We start from the raw sequence: 25,020 nt of genomic DNA, 5'->3' as shown, positions 1-25,020 counted from the left end.
ATAGATAGCAGGGAGAAGGAAGAATAGTTCAGATGAAGGAAATAATATGAACAAAGACAAGGAAGGCATTGACATTGAGTATTACAAGGAGGTGACCTTAAGGAAACTGGTTTAGTTAGGACAGAGAGTACCTATAAGGAAATAGCAGGATGGGATGGAAAGGTGAGAACAGCTAGTGACACAGTGGATACAGTGCTGGGACTGGAATCAAGAAGACCTGAGTTCAAATTTGGCCTTAGATACTTCCTAGCTGTGTGACCCTGGGCAAGTCACCTAGCTTTATTTGCCTCAGTCTTTTAGTCTGCAAAGTGAGCTTCTTTGCCAAGAAAATCCCAAGGGAGATTACAAAGAGTTGAGCATAACTGAACGAGATATATAGGCCGGTTAGGGTCGGATTTGGGTGCATAATAAAAGCCAAAAGGAGAAATCTCAGCATAAAGCAATAGAGAGCTTTTGCAAATTCTAAAACAAGGGAGGGAGGAAGAAAACATCTTAACAGGCATGAAAGGCTATGACTATATCAGGACCAGCTAAAATATGACAGCTACAATGTGTTCCGTAATGTCTAGTTTGTGCTTGAGATACTCCTTTTCATAATATATGTAAGAGTATCTTATTTAGGATTTTCAAAACTGCAGATTCTGTTCTTACTTTGGGTTTGAATTGGCACTGCTTCCTACAAAATGCATCTTGGAAAAGCCATAAGCTTCTTATGCAAAGACTCAATTATCTTTTTATCAAAGAACGTTTCTCAAGACCATTTCCCTTGGCAATGTTCTAGTTGATTAAAGATAAAGAAAAATCTGTTAGGATATAATGATGGCTTATTTTCCTGTTTTCCTGTGTGACTTTTTTGCTTCCCACTACTTTGCTATATGCCCCTTCAGTGTTGAGGAATCCCTTGTGTTTCCAAAAGTGACACCTTCAAAGATAGCCTCGACTCAAATGGATGAGAGAAAGGAGGGAGCAGTCTTATTAGGTAACAGATTTCCCCATCCTGAGTGGAGGGAAGAAAGTTGGGCTTTCTGATCCTGTACTTTCTATCCTCTCCGGCCAATCACTGGCTTAAAATCCTTTAGAACTGGAAATCTGAAGTATCACTGACTTGCTTCAGAGGGGAAACTTTGCTCTGTGTAAAAAGGGAAAGCTAATGAGCCGTCCATGCTATCGCAGTCCCCATGAACCATCTGGTAAGTGCCAACATCCTCTCCACTAGCCACCCCCTCTCTGAGACTGCAGGGCTTTTTGCTGCTGGGAGAGCTGTAGGAGACCCAACTCAAGACAAAGAACCAGAGCACCTCCATCTCCAGCCTTCCTGAGACCTCTACTGGTCACAGGGAATATACTTTTAAAAAGCCAACATTATTAAAAAGCCTGGACTCTTTCCTCCCCATCGCTGGGGCTCATTGAACAACCCAAAACAACAATGGCATTCATTTAAATAATCATTGCTATTAAATGTAGGAAATAAAATGAATAGGAGAGTCTCAGAATTCTCCTTCTCAGCTGTGCCTTTGGACCCTGAAAGTAATGCTAATTTAATGGCCAAGAATCACTAAGAAAAAGAGGGGTGTTCAGATAATAATCTGAACCTCTAGAGCAAATTTCTATATCAGTGAGAGCTTGGGCTTATTGGCAGCTGGATGAAACAGCATGGCACAGGCATGAATTAAAAGGGGAAAGACTGGCTAAGAAGATATTGCCGTCACACAGGCATGAGGTAATGGCAACAGTAATGATAGTGAAAGCTGATTCAATAGTCATTCAATAAACATTTATTGAGTACCACATCACATCAAGCCACTTGGTAAAAATGGTGCTATTATCCATACAGAAAAAAAATGATAATTTCTAGCATTTATATCCCACTTTAAAGCTTGCAAAGCACTTCACAAATATTAGCTCATCTTATCCTCACAACAGCCCCAGGAGACAGGTGCTATTATTTGCCTATTTTAGAGATGATGAAACGGAGACAGAGGTTAAATGACTTGCCCAAGGGTCATATATTTGGAAAGCATCTGAAGCCAGATTTGAACTCGGGACTTCCTGACTCTAGAACCAGCCCTCCATCCCAATGAGCCACCTTGCTGCCCTAAGATAGCTCTATATGGTATAGAAAGAAGATATCTGGGCTCAAAATATATATGAGAGATGGAGAGAGACAGACAGATACATTTACAGACAGATAGATAGACAGATAGATGGATGGATAGATAGAGTGAATACAAGATAATTTTAGGGAGAAGAAGGCACTAACAACTAGGAGGAATTGTTAGTGGCTTCTCGAAGGGGATTGTTAGTGTATCTGGGGAATGAGGAAAGGTCTTACCCTTACTTGGAAGTGGTGCTTGATCTAAAGCAGTGGTTCCCAAACTTTTTTGGCCTACTGCCCCCTTTCCAGAAAAAAATATTACTTAGCACCCCCTGTAAATTATGAGATTATTTATTGAACTCAGAATAAAATGTAATACAAAAAAGTGTGGCTATCACCACCTCCCTGGATTGCTGCAGCACCCACCAGGGGGCGGTGGTGCCCACTTTGGGAATCACTGCTCTAAAGTTTGAAGGAAGCTGAGGGTTCTACAAGACAGAGATGAGGCTGGAATGCATTTTGGACATTCAGCAATTCCACAATTTGTTGGAAAACCCCAAAATTTTGTTATTTATAATGTCATCATGAATATTTTTTAAGTATAAGGTGTTTTTTTTTTAATTGTCATTAACCTCTTTCAAGGTGTTAAACTGAGTGTGGATTCTCAGAGTCTAAGACCATGAACAATTTAACTTTTTTTACCCAATTGAAACTGCTTTTCGTGATGTTTGAATCAATCTTCTGCTCTAACATCAGTGAAATAGTATGCTTGTCTTTTGTGGGGGGATTGTAAAAAAATATTTATTTTTCAATTACATTAGAAACAATTTTTGACAATTGTTTTCTGACATTTTAGGATTCAGATTTTCTCACTCCCTTCCCCCTTTTCCCCGAGGCAGTAGGTAGTCTAGTATAGGTTATATCAGTGATTTCATGCAGTACACATTTCCATATTCCTCGTGCTGTGACAAAAGATGTTTATTGTGCATACAATAAAAAAATCACAAAGGAAAAAAGCATAAATGACAGCGTACTTATCCTTGCATAACTCCTGCAACATTGGATTTTCCCATCTTTGCCATTTTTACAAATTCATATTTTTATTGCATTTCCTCAAATTAGTGATTTTGAACAATTTTTCAGAATGTTAACAGACTGCATTTTAAAAATCGCTTTCCTTTAAATGTGGGATTTCAAAGTCTATTAACTTTCAAGATTCTTAATGTGAAATTTGCTTTTTCCCTATAATAATTCCTGTTACATTGTTTATCAAAAATTAATACTGTATGCCAGAAGTTTGTTCTTTTTCCACTAATCTTAACCTTCTTTCTTCCTCATGCTATTCCCTTACCAGTCCAGGTCCACATCAATAAATTTTGTCCATAAAAAAAAATCAGTTCTTTATTTGCAGTAATCTTTGTAACCCTCTGAAGTCTTATCTCATTTTAAATTTCTTTTTTTTTAAACCTTACTTTCTATCTTAAAATCAATACTGTGTATCGGTTCCAAGGCAGAAGAGTAGTAAGGGCTAGAAAATGGGGGTTAAGTGACTTGCCCAGAGTTATACAGTTAGCAAGTTTCTGGGGTCAAATTTGAACCCAGGACCTCCCATCTCTGGGCCTGGCTCTCAATTCATTGAGCTACCTAGCTGCCCCCTCATTTTAAATTTCTAACTTCCCTTTCTTAGCCTCAGCCCCAGATCTACTGTTATTGATAATACCTTTTTATTTTACATTGTCCTTTCTTAACCCAAATGAGTGGGTTTCATAAGGTTTACAAGAACCCTGATGCCTCCCTGGCATCTCCCAGCTCATTATTTGTTTGCATGACCTTTGCCTATGATATCCTACTTTAAAGGAAAAAAAAAAGTCACTTAATCACCCTCACTAAGATTAACCCAGAGGTGTACTCTTTTCATCCCCTCAAAGATCTTTAGAAAAGGTAAGAATTCTTAGGAATAACAATCTTGTCTCTTATTTGTAGCTTGTAAGCTATGAGTCATCATACTATCATCCTTTTTATTATGTCGTGGGAGGCAGGGTTTATCCACTGAGTTAGCATTTTAAAGACTCCACTTCTCTACAGTTTTCTCAAAAAGAATTACTAGATATCACTAATTCTGTTGAAAAGACTTTTTTTTATGTACAGGTATGCTCAGCTTTGTTATATTAAGTTACCTTTTGACAAGCTATTTTCCTGTTTTTTTGTTACATTATATTTCATGCTTTCTTTCATTTCTCTTCATCTGTGAGTAACGTGCAGTTCAAATTTGCATTCTTTGATGAGTGAACTGTCTCCTCCTAGCAACTTGTAAGACTTTCTTTGAGCCAGAAACTCCAAAGCTAAGCAACTATGTTTTTAGGTTGAACTTGGGGTTCCTCCAGTAAGTTTTATTGGTTGGTAGTTTGCCCTCTAGTTCCAATACTCCTAGGCAATTTTACGATTTTATGAAATATAGTATCCATGTTTTTTGTTGCATCATGTTTTTCTAGGAGGCCAATGATTCTTGGTCTGTCTTTCTGAGCTCTAACTTCTGTGTCCTGTGGTCTGGTTTGTGGAGACTTCAGTTCTCAGAATTGTTATGCCTTTTAAATTTGCTCTAATATTTCTTGTTACATCTTTGTATTTTTATGTTTTGCTTCTGCCATTGTCATGTAATGAGACTCCTTGCTTTATATGTTCCATCTTCTCTAAACTGTGAAATCTCCTTTTTATCCTTAAAAATTCTTTTTACTTTTCCATTATTTCTTTAATAAGCTTCTCACCTACCATGGGGGTTCTTTTAGAAGTTCCATCTTCATTCTTAGGGTTCAGACTTTGTTCTAGTAATATTCCTTTTTCTAGATTTCTCTTTCTTCTCTTGTATCCCATTGCATTTCTTCACTGAATTAGTTCTGTTTTGTTTAATCATTTCTTTAATCTCTGTTTTTTTCTATAAGAATTTCCTTTCCCTTCATTTTGTTATTCTTTTTCTTTATTTGGTGCATTTCTTCATGTTTTGACTTGAAGGATAGCTAGGTTTAGACATAATTGCTAATCTTGCTAGCAATGTCAATTTTCTTTTTTAAATCAGTTTAATTGATACATTTTGGTATAAAGTTATATATATATATATGTGTGTGTGTGACATATATATATATATATATATATATATATATAATATAAATCTGCAGGATTTCATATCCTGAGTCCCTCACCTCTCTACCAAAAAGAGGATCATGCTACTCCTTTTTACCTTGAGTCCAAGGCCAACTATTACAGTTAATTAGCATTAAGAATCATCTTTTTTGTTGTTTACTCATGTCCAACTCTTTGTGACCCCATTTGGGGTTTTCTTGGCAAAGATACCAGAGTGGTTTGCCATTTCCTTCTCTAGTTCATTTGACAGATGAGTAAAGTGAGGTCAACAATAGAGTTAAATGACTTGCCTAGGGTCACACAGATAGGAAATGTCCGAGGCTGGATTTGGACTCAGGTCCTGATTCTAAACCCAACCCTATATCCACAGTGCCTACCTTCTACCCCATGCTTTATCTTAGTTTTCTTTAATTGTTGAAATATTATATAGTTCTTATTTGGCTTCCTTCATTCTTTCAAAGAAATTTTCCTATATTTCTCTAAATCATTCTTATCATTTTTTCTTATGGCACGATACCATGCCAGGACATTCATATGCCATAATTTATTCACCCATTCCCCAAATGATAGATACCTACTTTTGTTTCTAGTATTTGAGCAATTTTTTTTTTGCTACCACAAAAAAGTAGTGCTTTGAGTATTTTGATATATTAGAAAGCTTTCTGCTTTTGTCCTACTTGGAGTGTATGTCCAGTAATGGTATCTCTTTGTCAGAGATTATGAGCAAATTGGTGACTTTTCTCACAATGTCCCCAATTCTTTTCTTATATAGTTAGGACCATTCATTTTCATTGATTTCAAACTAGAGTAGTGAATAAACAAGTATGTCTAGGAATAAATATGAAATTGCTAGATAATCACCAGATCAAAGATCTCATTTTTCTAGATCAGTGGAAAATTTCATTATTAATACCATCATCAGTACTACTTCTAATAGTAATATTTATATACCACTTTAGGTTTTACAAAGCTCTTTACAAATATTATCACATTTGATCTTCCCAACAACTTTGTGACGTAGGGGCTATTATTATCCCCCTTTATACAAATGCAGAACTGAAACAGAGGGGTTAAGTGACTTGCCCATAAGTCTGATGTCAAATTTGAACTCAGATCTTCCTAATTCCAAGTTCAGTTCTCTGTCCTCTGTCTGTACCACTTAGTTACCTAGAGCGGATCAATTTAGAATTGAACACAATAGTGTGCAATTCAAGATAAGTAGCAAGATGACAAAATTGTGGCATTTACTCAGCTAAGAGACAAATATAATTTGAACTGATAATAGCTTTACAGTTACTTTATAGTATACGTTTTTGTCTTCTTTGAGCCTCACAACAACCTGATGCAGTAGTTGCTCTTATATCCATTTTACAGATGAGAAAATTGAGACAGGCTTTGAGGGAGTAGTAGATGCTTACACAACCAATAAGGGTCTGCAGTTGGGTTTGGACTCGGGTATTCCTGAGCCCGTTTTCAACATTGTATCCATTGTACCACCCCTAGCTGCTAATGTTATAATTACAAATCTAAAATTAAACCAAAATCAACAAGAAGCAATTCTACCTAAAATGTAAGATACTAGGCAATCATCCTGTAGCTAAAGATTTCCATAATTATTTTGATTCAGATACATCCCACTGCTTCCAACTGCTCTTGAGTGGTCTGATCAGTGAAAAGAACCTGTTGTTTTTCATTTGTTTCAGCCTTGTCCAACTCTTCCTTGCCCCCATTTGGCCTTTTCTTGGTAAAGATACTGGAATAGTTTGTCATTTTCTTTTCCAGTGGATCCTTTTGTCTGGCAATCGGAGGTTAAGTGGCTTTCCCCATCACCCAACTAGGAAGTATCTGAGGCCATTTTTGGACTCAGGTCTTCCTGGTTCCAGGTCTGGTGCTCTATCTATTGAGCCACCTAGCTACCTTCCGGAAGTTCTATATCCTTGAACATTTGAATTCCCCTATAGCCTCTCTGTCTTCCCCCTGCACTGTGTTGAATCTGTGCCACAGATGCGAAACTGTCTCTTAATTATTCATTTCTAAGTAATCTGGGTTTTAATGCACACAAAAGGTGCTCTCTTTTGAATAAAAAAGTTAGTAATTTAATCTGTTAACAGAGTTGATTGCTCCTATTTTCTAAGTGTTTTATCCAAGCGGTACTTGAAGCAAGAAGTCACATTGTTGAGATCCATCTCTTAGAGTTCTAGAAATTCCCCTAGGGCTAAGGTTACCTTATAAGACTTATTTTAAAACAGGTATTTGGAAAGCTAACAATTGGGTGCTAGCCTACAAGAATGCTGTTATCATTCTTACTGTTATTATTATTACGAGAATATTGCACTTTAAGGATTGCAAAACCCTGGGCATGTGTTTTCTCATTGAGATTTCTCATTTAAACTCCACATGAGAGGAAAAAGGGAAAGTAAAATCTAAAAGCTTCAAAACAGAATTTTAGATCCAGAAATTTGTTTTCAAGTCTTCAGATAGAGAAATATCAAAGCTGTTCCTCTGGTACAAGATGAAAAGAACTCAAGGTGTACTTAGAAAGCACCTGCTGGACTAGCTGTCAGTGACAGAGTTCAAAGGAAAAAACAGCCCCTGCCCTCAAGGTGGCTTACATTCTCTGTCACTGCTGTTCTATATTGGGGAACAGAACATATAAAAAAAGAGTACTTTTTATATATGTGGGTATATAAACATATTTATATATAATAGTATAATAAATTATATCATTCTGTAATATTTATATATCTCATAATTATAAGATAAGTATATAATAATAAAACTATAATAATCTAATCCATAATATAATTATTGGTGTAAATATTATATAACATATATCTCAAAGGAGAAGGCATTAATGACTAGAAGGATTTAAAGGTCTCCTTTGGGGGAAGGGGAAGGGAAGAGTTGGCCATCGTTTATTAAGCTCCTACTATGTGTCAGCCACTGTAGCTAAGTTTTTAACAAATAAAAGATCATCTGATCTGTCACAACAGATCCTGGAAAGTGCTACTATTATCCTCACAGTTGAGGAAACAGGGGCAACCATGTGATATGCCTCGGGTCACTCAGCTAGTAAGTGTCTGAGGTCTGATTTCAGCTCCGGTCTTTATTACTATTATTTTTATCTGTACCTTCTTTCTCAGTATCAGTTCAAAGATAGGAGAGCAGCAAGGGTTAGGCAATTGAGGTTGGGTGACTGGTCCAGGATCACTGAGCTAGGAAGTGTCTGAAGCTATATTTGAACCTAAGAACTCTGGTCTCCATTTCAAATGTTCATATATTAGTAGAATTCAAAAGCTATTGACACCTGAACCAATCATGAGTGAACTTTTGTATAAGAAATAAGCTGGTTCTTAGACCTATCTTAAGCACCTGTTGGTATTACAAATAACCATTTCCTTTCCAAAAACTTTGGGGAAAGTAATCAAGAAGCATTCAAGCCAAGAATAATTTCAAGAATAGACATTAGTCTATTAGTCACACCCAGAGACCATTAATGAAGTTAGTTGTGTACTATGACTGCCCAGTGGCTTTTTCATTCAATTTTATTCAATTCAATTGAAATTCAAATTGAAAAGATATTTATTAAGCACTTACTATACACAGGGCACTTTATTAGGTCCTATATAGGGTGTGTGAATATGGCTAGCCTGAACAAGGTTGGCAAGATTCAAAAAGCATGAATGTTTTTGTTGAAGATGTCTCTCTCCACAAGTTATAAACATCCCACCGTGTTTCGGACTGACAGTATCTTCTTGATAGAATATGAAGAGTACCCCTGCAATGGATTCTTGCCCATCGATGTCACATTGATTGAACCATGGCATTTCATGGATTTATTGAGATCTAAATTGTCTCACTGGACTTGGCTTTTAAAAGGAAGCAGATAGAGGTTTGGAAGAGACCAGAACTTTAAAAATAAAGAGTGGACTTGGGTCCCTGGTGGGAGGAAGCCTATTTATCCACTTCCTTTCCTCCCAGAGAACTTTTTGGTCTCAGAGATGGGAGCAAATGATAAGGCAGTGACACACCAGCAACTGGAAGTCCCAGAAATGAAACTACCCAAAGAAAGAGTTCTTGGAGCAATCCTCCTGGGGAGAAAAAGAATTTTTGACAACATTGATTTTCTGACCCATTCCTTTTGGAGAGAAAAGGAAGAACCACATGCCCCTGTAGTTCAGAGGAAGTAACCATAATATAGAACAACTTGGACCATGCTGTTTATTAGGACTGAGTTAGAAAAGGGTTGACTCTTTAGAAAATTTCCTTTTCCCTTTTGGACAACTTCAACTTTAGGATCGTATTATACATCCAGAAAATCTTATAGATTCATATGTAGAATTAGGGTTCCTTAGAGATGGGAGAAATTGCCTCAACAGTGGCTTCAGTTGTGGATTCTTTGTAGATTTTCTATTGCATGAAATAAATTATCTCTGTATTCAATTGGTTGTTAGTTTGGATGCTTGCCTGGAAGCAAAGAGTACTTTTTCATATTGTGAATATGATTAACCTGAACAAGGTTGGCAAGANTATTCAGAAAAGGTTAACCATGAGAGTGACAGAAATTATAGCATATTTTAAATAGTTTGTCTGGTGAAATAATATATACTTATAATTTCTGCTACTGTGGAGGCTGAGTCTAGTAGTAATTTCTTGCTGTGAATTTCTGAGCTATAGTGGACTAAAGCCAATTGGGTGTCCCAATTATGTCTGGTACCAGTATGGTAAGCCCCTGGAGTAGAGGACCTCCAGGCTGCTTAAGGAGTGGCAGACTGTCTCAAGTAAGAAATGGAACAGCTTAAAGCTCCTATACTTGTCAGTAGTGGGGTTGGACTCCTTAATGATCTCTGCATATTCAACCTAGACAAGGTAGGGAGACCTGGTCTGGATGCATGGAAAGAAGGGAGGGAGGGAGGGAGAGAGGGAAGAATAAAGAAAATAAGAATACACAAGGCCCTGGTGTGGTATTCTCCTATTTTATTGCTTTTACGGGATTAAAGAAAAGGAAAGGGAAAATTAATTTTCTAGAAAAGAAACAGGAGAAGGGACTTGTTTTTCACAGTTGCTTTGGGTAGCAGAAGAGTAAATAGGCATAAAAAGGGATTGTGGAAAAGACCTCACTAAGCAGATAGAAGAGCCATTCCACAACAAATAAACTGTCAAAAGATATCAACAAACAGTTTTCAGAAAAAGATATACAACTATCAGCAACTGATAGGAAGAAACACTCCAAATCACTAATACTAAGAGAAATGTAAATTAAAATAATTTTAAGTTTTTACTTCTCACCCATCAGAGTAGCACTATGATTTTTTAAAAAAGAAAATTAGAATTGTTAGAAGATATGTGGAAAGACAGACAACAGGCACACTAATGTACTGCAGATATAGCTATAAAGTGGTCCTACCATTTTAGAAGATAATGTAATTTTAAAAGTAACTAAAAATCACTAGACTGTACATACTTTGATATAGTAATAGCACAACTAGGTATGTGTCTCAAAGAGATAAGGACTCTGTACAAAAAATATTTATAATAACACTTTTGTCAAAACAAAGTGGGCTCCATCAGTTAGGGAATGGCTAGAAATATTATGATATATTAATATAATATAATGTTATTGTAGCATATAACATTATGAAAGGCAATAGATTCAGAAAAGCTTGAGATTTGCATGAATTGATAAAGAGTATACAATATAGCAATAATACATTAAATAGATGACGATGGAAAACAACTTTGAAAGACTTAAGAAATCTGATCATTGCAGTAACTCCAGAATATTGATGATGAATCTTGGCAGACAGGTGCTAGGCTGTACAGGTACAATAACATATTTTCAAACAGCCAGGTATTCATTTATTTTACTTAACTAAACTTTTTTTGTTATAAAGAGGGAGTTTATTTTAGTAGGGTCATTTGTAGGGGAGATAAGCGATAGTGATAGGAAGAAGAAACAATAAATATCTTAAAAATACACAAGAGAAAGAAAAAGGAAGTTCTTAAAGGGGCATAATGTTAGTACTATTATATTAAATGTAGCATGCATTTTAAAAACTGTGCAGAATATAATTTCACAGTTTTATATGTCTTCTTTTTCTATATTTATATGTGAAATGTTCATCTTTGGCTATTTTATAATATGAAAAACATTTTTAAAAAGTATAGGTTCTGGGGGCAGCTGGGTAGCTCAGTGGATTGAGAGCCAGGCCTAGAGACGGGAGGTCCTAGATTCAAATCTGGCCTCAGACACTTCCCAGCTGTGTGACCCTGGGCAAGTCACTTGACCCCCATTGCCTACCCTTACCACTCTTCCACCTATCAGTCAATACACAGAAGTTAAGGGTTTAAAAAATACAAAAAAAAAAAAAAAAAAAAAAAAGTATAGGTTCTCTTTCAAATCTGACCTCAAATACTTCCTAGCTGTGTGACCCTAGACAAGTCCTTTTGCCTAGTCCATACTACTCTTCTGTTTTGGAACCAATATACAATATTGATTCCACGATGGAAGATAAGGCTTAAAAAAAGTGGATTCTACACATAATAAACATTGAATAATATCAGAAAAATAAATTGATTATATATTAGCAAACTTTAACAACGGATGTGACAGTCATTCTTGAATTAATTGTCTGCATGTAGATCAGACCACCATTTTGGGGAGAGTAATTACCCAAGTTATACAAACTGGACTAAAAATAAGGGAGAAAAAAGATATGGCAGGCAGTTGACATGAAATGGAAACAGTTTAACCTAACCCATGACAAAAGAACTGCTCTGATCATAGGCTATCATAATTTCATATAGAAGTTTGTCCAATGTAAATCAATTGTCATAGTAAGGAAATAAAAAGGAGCATTTGGCTTACTTGCCAAGCAGAGATATCACAGCCAAAGGAAGTACCATGTTATGATAAGAAATCATTTGTGAAATCTAACTGAATAGGATGAATGGCATGTTATCAGCCATATCACCTCATATAAAGGTAGAAGCAGTAAAGATAAAAAGAAAAATGAGACTAAAAGCATTTTCTCAAGAGAACCCATCCAAGAAGGTTACCCTAAAGACATTTGAAGATGACAATGGAAGGAGAACATAAAATAGAAAAATATAGGAAAGATCGTGTGTGTGTGTTAGATATATTTTTAAAAAGCTATTTCCATCAAGAGTAGGAATTCCCTTTGTATTGTGGAGTCCTTCAGATATTCCTCTTTGCAGATGGCATTGTTTTATCTTCATTAAGCCCTGGAATATATAGAGTCTTTGGAAGAAATCCATAACCAATCAAAAGACTTTAGGCTAACTATATGCATTTCAAAAACTGGAGCAACAAAGACTATGGTCCATATTGTTATGCAGTTATATAACCAACTTATATAGCTTGTAGGTATATAAATATAAAAATCTTGAATGGGCAATCCAAATAAGCAATGATTTCAGCTTAGAATTAAATGAGAAGAAGAAAATAAGGAAGGACTATATTACATTCAAGAAATTACAGAACTCTTTAGTGATGGCAAATATTTCTCAGAATCAAAAATTCATTTCTTTTAATATGATTTTCTGTCAATGTGATGTATAGCGCTGGATTATGGAATACTATAATCTCTGATAAAGTGTCAAACATAGTATTATATGTGTAAATAGACAATGGAGAAACAATAGAGTAGTCTATGGCATACAAAAATATAGGACATTAAAAAAGCACAGTAAAGGAACTCATCAGAAGAATATGTGATAAGAAAATAAAATTGTCAAATGGCAAAAGTTGAGAAAAGGACAATTTTATGATGGAGACAATTTAGCATGATGGTAAAGTGCTTATCTTCCTTAAATTACTCCAATGTAAAAGCCTCAGGGGGAAAAAAGTGTGTAACAGATATAGAATAATTCAGCCTAAATCCACAAAAGAAATGCCACATAAAATTTAAAGTTAAAAAAAAAAAACCTGAAAAACCATTGCATAACTTGGATTCTTAAGAGTTCCCACTTGGCTTCCCCAGTTCTAAATCGACTTTGAGCATCTGAAGCAGAGGAAGCAACCACTCAAGTTCATGCTTTAGGATCTGACTCAGTAGTTCTTTGTCAAGAATCTTCATTGGCATTCACTGGACTTGAACTTCTGTCACCTCATTAATTCTGCCCAATTACTCAAAGGAAAGGGAGAACAATTAGAAAATGGGTTGGGGGGGTGGGAGTGGAAGACACAGCGTAAAGAGAGGCTTAGTATAAAGTTGGCTAAAATAAAAGAACTTCCATACTTAAAGGCAAGGAGACTGGAAATAAGGCTGGGGCAAAGTCATCTCTTTCCATTGTTTATTCTGGGCAGAGATCCAGTAAGGCTTCCAAACCCCAGAACTTGAGGAGGCTAAGGACGCCCAGCTTCAGAAGAATCTTTGTGGCACTAAAGTGGAAGACACAAACAAATGAGGAGAGAAATCAGAAACCAGCAGCTGTGGATATAAGAGGGAAAGAGAAAGACCCAAAGTCCAAAAGAACATGAGGATAAAGCAAGCTCGTAAATGGAGAAACCAACAGAGAGGGTCATTAAGATAGGGGTCATTAATATGAAATGGAAAAATGCCAGAATGTAATAAACAAATATTATACAATAAAGGAAAATGGACAAAAATCCCCTAATATAAAAGAGAACCATGTGAATTCCCCAGAGAGCATGGAAACAGCAAGTAACTCTAGAATGGTTCAAAAGACTGATTAAAGTTTTTAAAGAAGATATTAGAATTTAGTTAGGTCAGAAATATAAGCTTTCATTGCAGAATTTTTTTAAAATACCAAGAAAACATAATGATGACTCTTTCCAAAGAAAAAGAGATTCTGAGAAAAAGTATTACAGAATTGGAACACAAAATATAGAAGTGAAGGAAAATTTGGCAGAAGCAAAAGGACAAGTTGAATGCTGCCTTAAGTACTTAGTAGCTGTATGATCTTAGGAAAGTCACCAAACCTTTTACTTCCTCGATTTTATCATCTGCAAAATGAGGGAGTTGGACTCAGTGGTCTCTAAATTTCTTTCCAACTCTTAACTCTGTGATCCTACACACTTTAAAAACGTACATAAATTCTATTAGAAACCAACATGACCACCTTGAAGATGGGAAAACTCGAGCATGATAGGCTCAATATAGAACATGAGAAATAAAACAAAACCTGAGTGACATCCTACAGGAAGTAGCGAATAGAAGATGTACAGAATTTTGAATACAGACAATGAAACACTCATCATTTAAATTCATGAACTACCACCAGAAAAAAAAAACAACTTACAATTGAAACTCCAAGGCATAAATAGTCAATAAAAATGTTTAAATTTTAAAATCCCTTACAGTCTAAATGCAAGAAAGATAACTAAATATAAGTGAAAGACTAGATAACAGATAATTGTCTCATATTTAGAATTTTATATTTTCTTAAAGAAACTAAAATGAGAGACAAAAGAAAAACGACTTAAGGGGCATATGATTTAAGTGTAACTTAAAGAATCAACAAAAAAATAGGAAGAAGAGCTGAATTAATATTTCATAGTCTAAATCTTGTTATCCCCCCCCCCAAGTGAAGCATTAACTTTAATTGGAGGAATAACACAGTAGGATATTAGAAGAATGGGGTAGAATTTAGAAAGACAGCAACTGGAGTTGTGCTCTTACCCAGTCCATTAGCAAACAGAAACAATGGTTCTTTAATCTATCCACAAGACTGGTTTGTAGTGGATAAAAGCAGTGAAAGAGAAGGCTGGCTTGGGGGAGTAGAGGGTAGTCTTCTGCTGCAAGAGTAAAAGAAAGAATTCCACCAAACACTCCACAGTGAGAAAATGTGTTTGTGGTAAGGGACAAAAAGCCATATAATGGGTTTTTCTAAGGGAAATTTGCCCATTAGGAGATGTAGCTATAGCTCTCAATACTGTGTCTCAAACCCAAGGAGTTTTCAAAGACAATCAATATCTGGGGTAATAGAGGAGATGTATAGGGCAGGAAGGTGGCATAGAGCTCTGGGCCAAGAGTCAGGAAGACTTAGGTTCAAATCCAGCTTCAAACACTTAGTGACTGTGTGATCTTAGGAAAGTCACTTAACTCTGCTTGCCTCAGTTTCCTCGTCTGTAAAATGAACTGGAGAAGGAAATGATAAACCACTCCAATATCTTTGCCAAGAAAACCCCAAATGGAGGTCATGAAAAAGTCAAGCACAACTAAACTATAGAGGAGATGTTGTAGTGAATGACTATGGTAAGGGCAGTGGCTAGATCTGGACCTAATGACTTGGAACAAAAAGTGGCTCCCATCACATAACTAGTCAACGTTGCTCCTTTCATGAACTGATACTTCTTAGAGTGAAACATAGTGAAACAAAGGCTGAAGGAGATAGGATCTACAAATGTCATCACACAGAAATGGCATAGTGGAGGGGCTTCAAATTAGGCATTTCAGAGCCTCTGCCCCTCCTGAATGACAGAGAGAGAATAAAGAAGGAACAAAGAAGAATAATCTAACGGTAGAGTTAATGAGCTGGAGAATGGAATTCAGAGCAGGTTAGAGAGAAAGAGAAATAATGAGGACCAAAAGCAAATGGAAGAAAAGTTAGTACAAAACAACAATAGTTAAACTAAGATGTTGGGGAGAGGGAGGGCTAAAAAAAGAGAGAGAGAGAGCCAGCTAAATGAATGAAAAGAAAAAGATATTAACCATTTGAGTAAAATCAAGGAAGTTGGGCAAGGCAGGTAAACATGACTGAAGGGGATAACAAGTGGGAATAGACTAGAATCAGATGGTGTGAGCAAAACTAGTCATGAAGGATAAAGTGTTCACTTAAAAGAAGGGAGCAAAAATCAATATAAAAGAAATAAATGGGGGGAAACACAAGTCTAATGATCATAACCTTAAGTGTGAATAATATAAATAATCCAGTGGAAAGAAAGAGATTGACAGAAAACCCAACAATTTGCTGCAAAAAAGCACAATCCAAACTGATGATATCCAGAATTGGGGGGGAAAGAGGGGAATTTAGAATGTATTTGAGACTACGTTTCATTTGTTTTTTAGTTTTATGGATCTGCCTACTTGTAAAAGATAATGAGGAATGACTTTTGAGTTTTGCAGTGAACTTTGGGTGAGACACAAAAGTGTGTGTGTGTGTGTGTGTGTGTGTGTGTGTGTACGTGAACGTATATATATACGTACACACACATACTTATGCATGAATGTGTAAAATCCTTAAAGGTTCTTGAAGATACCATTTCAGTTGAAAATCAGGTCACCAATCTGTGTTGTGGAACAATCCTCTGTTATGCACTTGACTAGGGCTGGGTAGATTAGATTCTGCCAGTGGCTTGCTGTGTAACTCTGGGCAAATCACTTAACCTCCTATGTCTCATCTCAGATGGGAATGATAATGTGCAGCTACCTTAAGGGGAGTTTATGTGGATTAAATAATTAATGATTCTAAATCTTTTCGAAGAAAGCAATAACCTAAGTTTGCTTGTTTTTAAGTCTTTTACTAGAATTTCTAGCTCATGTGGTTTATATGTGTCTAAATTGAAAGCATCATTGGAACAGCTTTTTTCCTAGACCAACAATGGAATCAAGTGGTTTATCTTCAAGGAGACAAATTTATGTTGTTAATTATTTTGTCTTACTTTTTTAGACTTTGTGTTTCCTTATTTTTGTACATATTATAACCCACATTAGGAAGTAACCCTTCAAAGGAAGGCAGGGTTTTGATTTTCGCCTTTTTAGCACTAGGCTGCATAGTGCCTTGGCATGTATAGTCTGTAAGAAAACATTCAATAAGCACAGCTAGGTGGTGCAGTTGATAGAGCACCAGGCTTGAAGCTGGGAAGACTAGAGTTCAAATCCATCCGCAGACACTTACTAGCTATGTGACCCTGGACATGTCATTTAACCCATTTGCCTCAGTTTCTTCATGTAGAAGGAGATGGAGAAGGAAATGGCAAACTACTGCATTATCTTTACCAAGAAAGTCCCAAGTGCGGTCACAACTGAACAACAAAAGTCATTTATTAAATGTTTATTGAATTGGGAAGGAGAGTGAAATCAGGATTTACTAAACTCATGCACTCTACTGAGATTTTATAATGTCAGGAGACATCAAGTTAAGGTTCCAGAACATTGGGAGGGTCCCCAACAGTGAATTCATTCCACAATTCCATAATGCTCCTCAGACTTAAAAAAGTAAACTTGAAAGGTAATCTTACAGAAGAGAGATTAGACTCCTTTTTTTTACCTAAGAGGATCAGAATAAAAATTGAGTCAAAAAATGAGTCACAAAAATTAAAATACATGGTAAATAAGATGATAAAAAGAGCATCTGGTTGCCCTCATTTCCTCATCACCAGGCCCATAAAAACTCCATCTCAGGGTACCAAAAGGAATGGCAGATATAATCACTGAGTTGCTATTAGTGAAAAACTAGAGAATGGGAGAGGTGCCACAGAACTAGAAAGATGCCAATGCCCTGATTTTTAAGAAAGGGAATGGAGACATATTCGACAAACCATAGCCTGGCATTTGTCTTTGATTCCTTTTAAAATTTTAGAACACAGTTTTTAAAAGAATAGTTTATGAAGTTAGAAAGAGAAGTGAGAATTGTTAAGAGCCAGCCTTAATTCATACAAACTTGTCCAAAAGTACCATTCAAGTTCATTTTCTCTTTGATGTGGCCCTTTTATCACAAATGCGGCATACCTAGATCTCTGAAAGGCATTTAACAGTGTCTTTCATAATATCTTTGTGGATAAGATGCAGAAAGGTAGGTTAGATGATAATACAATTAGTATAGCATTTAGAACAGTTGAGTGACCAGATCTAAAGAGTACTAACTAATAGATTGCTCCCATCAGACTGGACAGAGATTGCCAATGTAATGCCCCCAGGGAGCTATTCTTAGTTGTTTCCTGTTCAACATTTTTATTAATGACTTGAATTCAGGTATAAATGACATGCTAATTAAACAAAACTGATTGGAATCCTGATAATCAGGTTGCTAGAAGATCTCAGTAGTCTAGATCCTGGAACAATGGACCAGATCGTATATGATGAAATATAAAGGGATAAATATAAAACTCTTACACTTAGATTCATGAAATCGACTTCACAAGTTGAGGGGGAGGTGTAATTAGATGACAGTTTATATTTGAAAAGATCTGAATATATTAGTAGACTGCAAACTCATTGTGAGTCAGCAGCATGACACGGCAGCCATAAACAGCTAATGAAGCTTACATTGATAAAAGCATAATACCTCGATGGTATGACCGAACCACTACACTCAGTGACATGATCTTCCATGCATTTGGTTTGGGGCTTCAGGTTTTAGGGAGGCCATTGACAAACCAGAGTGTGGCTAGCCTAGTGAGGGGATCTACTGATGGGTAAGTGAATTTAGGCTGGAGAAGGCAAGACTTAGAGGACGTTTTTTTTTTTGTGTGTGTGTGTGTTTTTTCCCCTCCAGAATCAAAATTAATAGATAGTTCACTTGATCTTAACCAAAAGGTTACTTGCTTTGGATATAACACAGATCATAGAATTTATATTATAATTGAGGAAAATACAAATACATAAAGAGCAATGATATAAGGATGAGAGAGATCCAGTCATAGTTCCATATTACTCAGTGTTTGGAGATTTTAATTAGGAAGAGTATAGAATGAAGTCAACAAGACCACTTAGGGGAGGTTATTGTAAGAATACAGGTGCCTAGATTTGGATGGACATAGTAAGAAGAGAGAGAAAATCCAGGATATGAGGGTTTTTGCAGAGATAGAAAGGAAGAATTTGTTAACTAAGGGGATGTATGAAGTAGAAGAGAGGGAAGGGTCAAAAGATCTTGCCGATGTTACAGTCCTGGGAGCCTTAGTAAGACCATGGAACTAGTAATAGATATAAAATTCTGTTATGGAAGGGCAGATTTGCAGAACAAAGATGATGAAATTTTGGACCTGTTTAGCTCTTACTTAACCAGATCTCCTGATGGAGATACCCAATAGACATTTGTAAATATGGAATTGAGGTGAAATCAAGTAGAGGTTGAGAGTAGCAGTATATATTTGGGAATCAGCCATATGGAAGGAGAAATTAAGGTCAGAAAACTGGAAAGGAAGCATAAGGGGGGAAAGTGTGGAGATTGAAGAGAAGACATAGGACACCAAATGTACTAAAGATGATATTGAAGAGTTGGAGTGGGGTTGGAGGGATGAAAACATAGAAGATTGTGGCCAGATTGAGGAGTTTCAGAATTCAGCATCTTGAAGGTATAATAATATTTTAGAGTGATGGCGAAGTGTGCCATGTGATTCTTCTCCCACTCCATTTATGAGTATTTGAAGTAGAATGGAGGTGGAGATCATAAGAGAAATGATGCCTATCTTCAAGTTATTTGAAGAGCTGTTAGATATGATCTGCTTGTCACTAGAAGGCAAAACCAAGAACAACTATTTTTATTTGACCAAAGAAAAATAACTGCCTACAGTTGGAGATTCCTCAACTAGCTCCATTCTTTTGCTTGGTCCTCCTTTTGAAGAAGGGTTCAATTATATAAAATCATAAACTTGGAGATGGAAGAGACCTTAGTGGTCATGAAATTTAACCCCTCCCCTTATTTTATATGAGTGGAAACTGAGGCACAAAGAGTTTAAATAATTTGCCAAGTTTCACATCTAATAAGTATCCGAAGTGGAATTTAAGTTTAGATCTTTCTGACTCTGCAAGACATGATCTCACTTTGGATTCGTTCTTAGAATCGAAGAGGTTTTTGTATTTTTTTTTAATGTGTGCCTAACTATAAAGCCAATTTAAGGCATCCTTCTGTGTCCTTGGGTTCATTACTGCCATACTCCAACTCTTATCCCTGGATCTATTCAAGAGTTAGGTAAAAGGTGGATAATGTGTAGCATGGTGCTTTTCTATGATACCAGCAATCATTTCCCCTAATCCTGGAGGGGAAAGGAGCCTTGGCTCCCATATTCACTATTATTATAGCTTCGAGCCTAAGTAGTTCAACATTTTTCCTAGGCCTATCAGAACACATAATATGGAAAGTGTAATGTGAAAGTATAAAAAATACCATCAAAGAAAAGTCTACTTGGAGAGAATGTCTAGTATTGTACATTATTAGTTTCACATAGGCTGCTTCTACTATGCCAGGAAGATGAGTTCCAAGGAATAAAGAACTGGAGGCTTTTTAATGCATTCAATGAGATTATAAAAAATAAGATTGATTTAGTGCTAGAAGGTACCTTAAAGGTCACTTAAGGGGCAGCTAAGTGACTCAGTGGATGGCTCCAGAGATGAGAAATCCTGTGTTCAAATCTGGCCCCAGACACTTCCTAGCTATGTGACCCTGGGCAAATCATTTAACCCTAATTTGCCTAGCTCTTATTGCTCTTTTGCCTTGGAATTGACACTTAGTATTGATTCTAAAATGGAAGGTAAGGGTTTTTTTTTAAAAAATAATAAAAATATTTTAAGTTCATTTAGTCCAACCTCTTCATTTTTGAGATCAGGAAAATTAAACCCCAAAGATTAAGCGATTTTCCCAAAGTTACACAGATAATAAATGACAGAAATGGGATTTCAACCCAGATCCTCTGATTCCAAATCTAGCAATCTCTTCCGTATACCACATTGTCTCCCTCTTACCTCTGAGTGTGTTTGTACATTGTTGTTTAGCCTTCATTGTCAAAGAGGACCAATAATATCAAAGGATTATGTCTTGACTTGCTTGTGAATTGGATTTAAGTGAAGCAGAGTTTCTCAGAGTGGTCAGTCTCATTCTCTTTCAGAGTCATCCATTGTTTATCAGCAAGACAAAAGTTATGGTGACTGGCAATGTCCAGGCTGTGATAGATGACCGTGGCATCTTCCATGTCTAACCAAGCTCTCAGTACTCCACAGTGCCTACCTCTGCTGCTTTCATGGCCATTGGAACAAATGGTTTTGCCACTCAGCCAAGAAAAGACTTCACAATCTTAGGGTAGAAATCCTCTTAATCCAAATTTAGGCCTGCAAGTTGCCCTCAACTTGGTTTAGCCCATTTGCCTACATGGTTTACCAGAGTGTGGAACCCTGTACATGTGACAATTTCTTGGAGCTACAGGTGAGAGTTGGGTGGAAAGGTAGATATCAAAGGTGGATTAACAGCTGTGTAAAGGCTCAGCAAGCCCTCAACCAGAGGGGCTAATCCTCCTAAAACACCCCATGAACCCAGATATATATATGTGTGTATGTGTGTGTGTGTGTGTGTGTGTGTGTGTGTGTGTGTGTGTGTGTGTGAAGGAGGGAGAGAGAGAGAAGTGGTGTTTGTAAAGTTAACACTTCCCTTTTCCACATATATAAACATTCCTCATATTTCATCTAGACTGTTTTTTGACTCATAGATTTGAAAATCAAGCTCAAATATCTTCTTTTTTTCCTCTTTTAGAGACTATAGCAAGCTTGTTTTCTCTGATTCCTGGAGAAGCTGAGCACTTTTTAAAAGCAACATATTTGTGTTCCCTGCCTTAGCCTTCCAAAATAAATACCCTAATTTGAAATCATGCTTTAGTATTAGTTAATCATTTTTAATACACAATGGATGGAGCATTGGGTCTGAGTTCAAATATGACCTCAGACACTTACTAGCTATGTGACCCTGGGCAAGTCATTTAACCTAATTTGCTTCCGTTTCCTCATTTGTAAAAATAAGCTGGAGAAGGAAATGGCAGACCACTCCAGGATCTTTGCCAAGAAAACCCCAAATGAGGTCACCAAGAATTGTGAACAACGACAACAAATTCATTTTAAGTAATACAAATTTTTCAAGTATAATGGCCATTTTTAAGTTGCAATTTATCAAAATAAGGCAGAAGTATAATCTACAGAAAAACAAAATACAATTGTGGCACTATGTTGGTTGTCCAAGAACCAGAAAGATATTAAGTTAGGGAAAAAAGAAATAAAGCAATTGGAAAATATTATCTTAGTAAAAAATCTAAAACTAGATCCGTATAACTGGGCTTTCCATGCTCCCACCATTTCATCTTTGCTTTGCCTGATATTCATTTAGTTAGAATGCACAAAGCATTTTATGAGCCTTAAAGTGTTCTATTGATATCAATTGTTGTTGTTACTGAAATGAAATTAAATGCTCTCCAAGGTCTTAGCAACTCATTTATTTGTTTGCTTGTTTGTTTGTTTTAAAAACCCTTCTCTTTTGCCTTAGAATCAGTATTGCATATTGCAAGGTAGAAGAGGGGTAAGGACTAGGCAACGGGGTTAAGTGACTTGCCCAGGGACACACAGCTAGGAAGTGTCTGAGGCCATATTGGAACCCAGGACCTTCCATCTCAAGGTCTAGCTCTCTTTCACTGAACTGCCTAGTTGCCCCCTCACAACTCATTTGTAATGTAGTGTAAGAGAGTTACCCAGGATATAAGAGGTTAAGTTAATATCAGAGGTGAGAACTGAACCCTGGTCTCCTTGACCCCAAAGTCAACTCCCTCTGTTATTCTCTGTTCCCTTTTATTTTTATGTACATATTTACACTGTAATTAAAGAATTGGGCTAGAATCCCTCTGTAAAACATATTTGTCTTATTCTCCTAACTTCTTTTACTGAAATCACAGAGAGCATCCCATTAGGGTGACTCCGTAATCTTTGAATCCGTAGCTTCCTCTAGCAACCGTGATACACATTATTAGCGATCAGAATACAGAGACAGAGGAACAAAGTCAAAGCAGAGATAAAGCTCCCTCTGACTTCACTTAAAACATAGTTTGGGATCTGATGAAAAAGCAAAAGAGTGGAGATTTGCTGTGGGAAGAAATTAATATAGAGTGTTTCTCAGTTTCATGCTGTTTGGGGGGAAAACATAACTAACTACAGCCCACCATACGCAGCTAAATTAGGTTGGTAATTAAAGTATATGTTAAAAATAGGTAAAATTAGAGACAAAGGCCCATTGTTTAGTGCAGTTGTTGACTGCCTATCTGTGTTGGGGGGAAGGGTGTGAGGGGGCTAGTCAGAGGACTTTGGTATTTTAAAGATTAATCACCCGCCCCTGAAGGGTTTTGAGACACCCACCTGCATTTTGGATTTGGTTGTAGGCCAAAGGAGTGTGACAAGTCTCATGGCATTTTTTTCCTAATTTAGTTCTGGGTAGGCACTTCAGATGCCAAATATATCAGGACTATCCCCTTTCCAAAACAAAAGTCAACTCTCTACATTAAATGGAAGTGGCTGACCTCTGAGAGTGATTGCCAATAAATGGTAGAACCTTGGACAGATGCCCAAATATATTACTACAGAGGGAAAGCATCCTAAAAAGTCTGGGGCCACTAAAAAATAACTTGAACTAACTTGTGCCTTTCTCCCACCTCTTGACAAGGCATTCAGGGAACAGATATTCTTCTGCCAGCAGCTTTCTACTCAAAAACAATATGGCTCCGGTTCCTTGGAAGTCACAATAGCCACAATCTGCCCACAATAACCCCATAACCTTCTAATCCTTTTTCCTTTCCCCTCACCAATTTCTTTCTCTTTCATTTCAGGTGATGTGCTATATGAACTTCTTCAGCATATTCTGAAGCAAAGGAAGCCTCGAATTCTCTTCTCACCATTCTTTCACCCAGGAAACTCTATTCAAACACAGCCAGAGGTCTTGTTGCACCAAAACCATGACGAAGGTACAGAATGGGCTCCCAAGTTTTCCCCTGGATGGTTTAGACAGCTCAAGTGGGTTACTTATTCAAGTGGAATACCAGGGATTTCCTTAATTTAACATTATACTTCCCACTTGTGTCTTCATACAAGCTGGCTTCTATCCCTGGAAACCGGAGCCATAAGTGAGGAATTGAGTCAAGGACATTTCCTTCTTAACCTCCACCTCTCAGTATCCAAGTACCTTCTAAGCTTATCTCAAATGCCACCTATTATGCTTAGCCTATCTCATCTCCCTAATTTTTAATCCTGTCTCTCTCTTCAAATTATCTGGCATTTATTTCTCTTTCTACTTGTATCCTCTAGCAGAATATAAGCTCCTTGAAGGAAAAGTCTGTTCTAGATCCTAAGTAAACAAAAAAAAGTAAAACAGACTTGTCCTCAAGGAACTCATAGTCTATTGGGAATGTCAAAGGAAGAGGGAGAAAATAAAGCATTCTTTAAGCACTCTTTGCTTTGTTTATTTATTTTTATAAAACTCTTCTCTTCTGTCTTAGGAACAATGCTAAGTATTGGTTCCAAGGCAGAAGAGTGGTAAGAGCTAGGGAGTTAGGATTAAGTGACACTCCCAAGGACACATACTTGGTAGGTTTCTGAGGCAAGATTTGAACCCCTGTCTCTAGGCGTGGTTTACTCTCCACTAATCACTGTATAAATATGATCACATTTGGTCATTTGAGCTGAACTAGGACAGCCTCTGAAGTTTCTTGAACTCTTGAGTTCTATGATTTGAAATATTTTTATCTCCATTCTCTATAAGAGGGAATAAAAATGGGATATTGCTAAATATCACTTGGGAAAAGATTCCACCTCCCCTGCCCCTTTGGCTCTGAAGGGAAGAAGCAGGCTTCACAAGTTCCATTTTAACAAGGACTTTGATCTTACAAATCCTTAGCCTGCTACACAGAAAATAGATTAAAGAGGAAAGACTGTGAGAGATCGGGGAAAGCACATTATATTTATGAGCACATGTCAAAATACATTCAGACCATGATAGACATAAAAAATATGTGGTCTCTTTTGATGTGGACTGCATGTTCGTAATTATATCCCTAAACAACA

At 36.7% G+C, this 25,020-nt stretch overlaps 1 protein-coding gene across 2 annotated transcripts in view; it reads left to right on the top strand.

The window, feature by feature from the left end:
• ETV6 (ETS variant transcription factor 6) overlaps positions 1–25,020 on the top strand; it is a 330,692-nt gene that overhangs the window by 239,488 nt on the left and 66,184 nt on the right. For both annotated transcript variants that reach the window (XM_044679558.1, XM_044679557.1), the window contains exon 4: positions 23,790–23,924. In XM_044679558.1, the coding sequence (XP_044535493.1) occupies positions 23,790–23,924 (135 nt within the window). The remainder of the gene's footprint in view (positions 1–23,789; positions 23,925–25,020) is intronic.

Source organism: Gracilinanus agilis, chromosome 5 (genome assembly GCF_016433145.1).
Source record: "Gracilinanus agilis isolate LMUSP501 chromosome 5, AgileGrace, whole genome shotgun sequence".
Taxonomy (NCBI): domain Eukaryota; kingdom Metazoa; phylum Chordata; class Mammalia; order Didelphimorphia; family Didelphidae; genus Gracilinanus; species Gracilinanus agilis.
The sequence above is the reverse complement of the archived record's forward strand: the minus strand, read 5'-3'. Positions and strand labels throughout refer to the sequence as shown.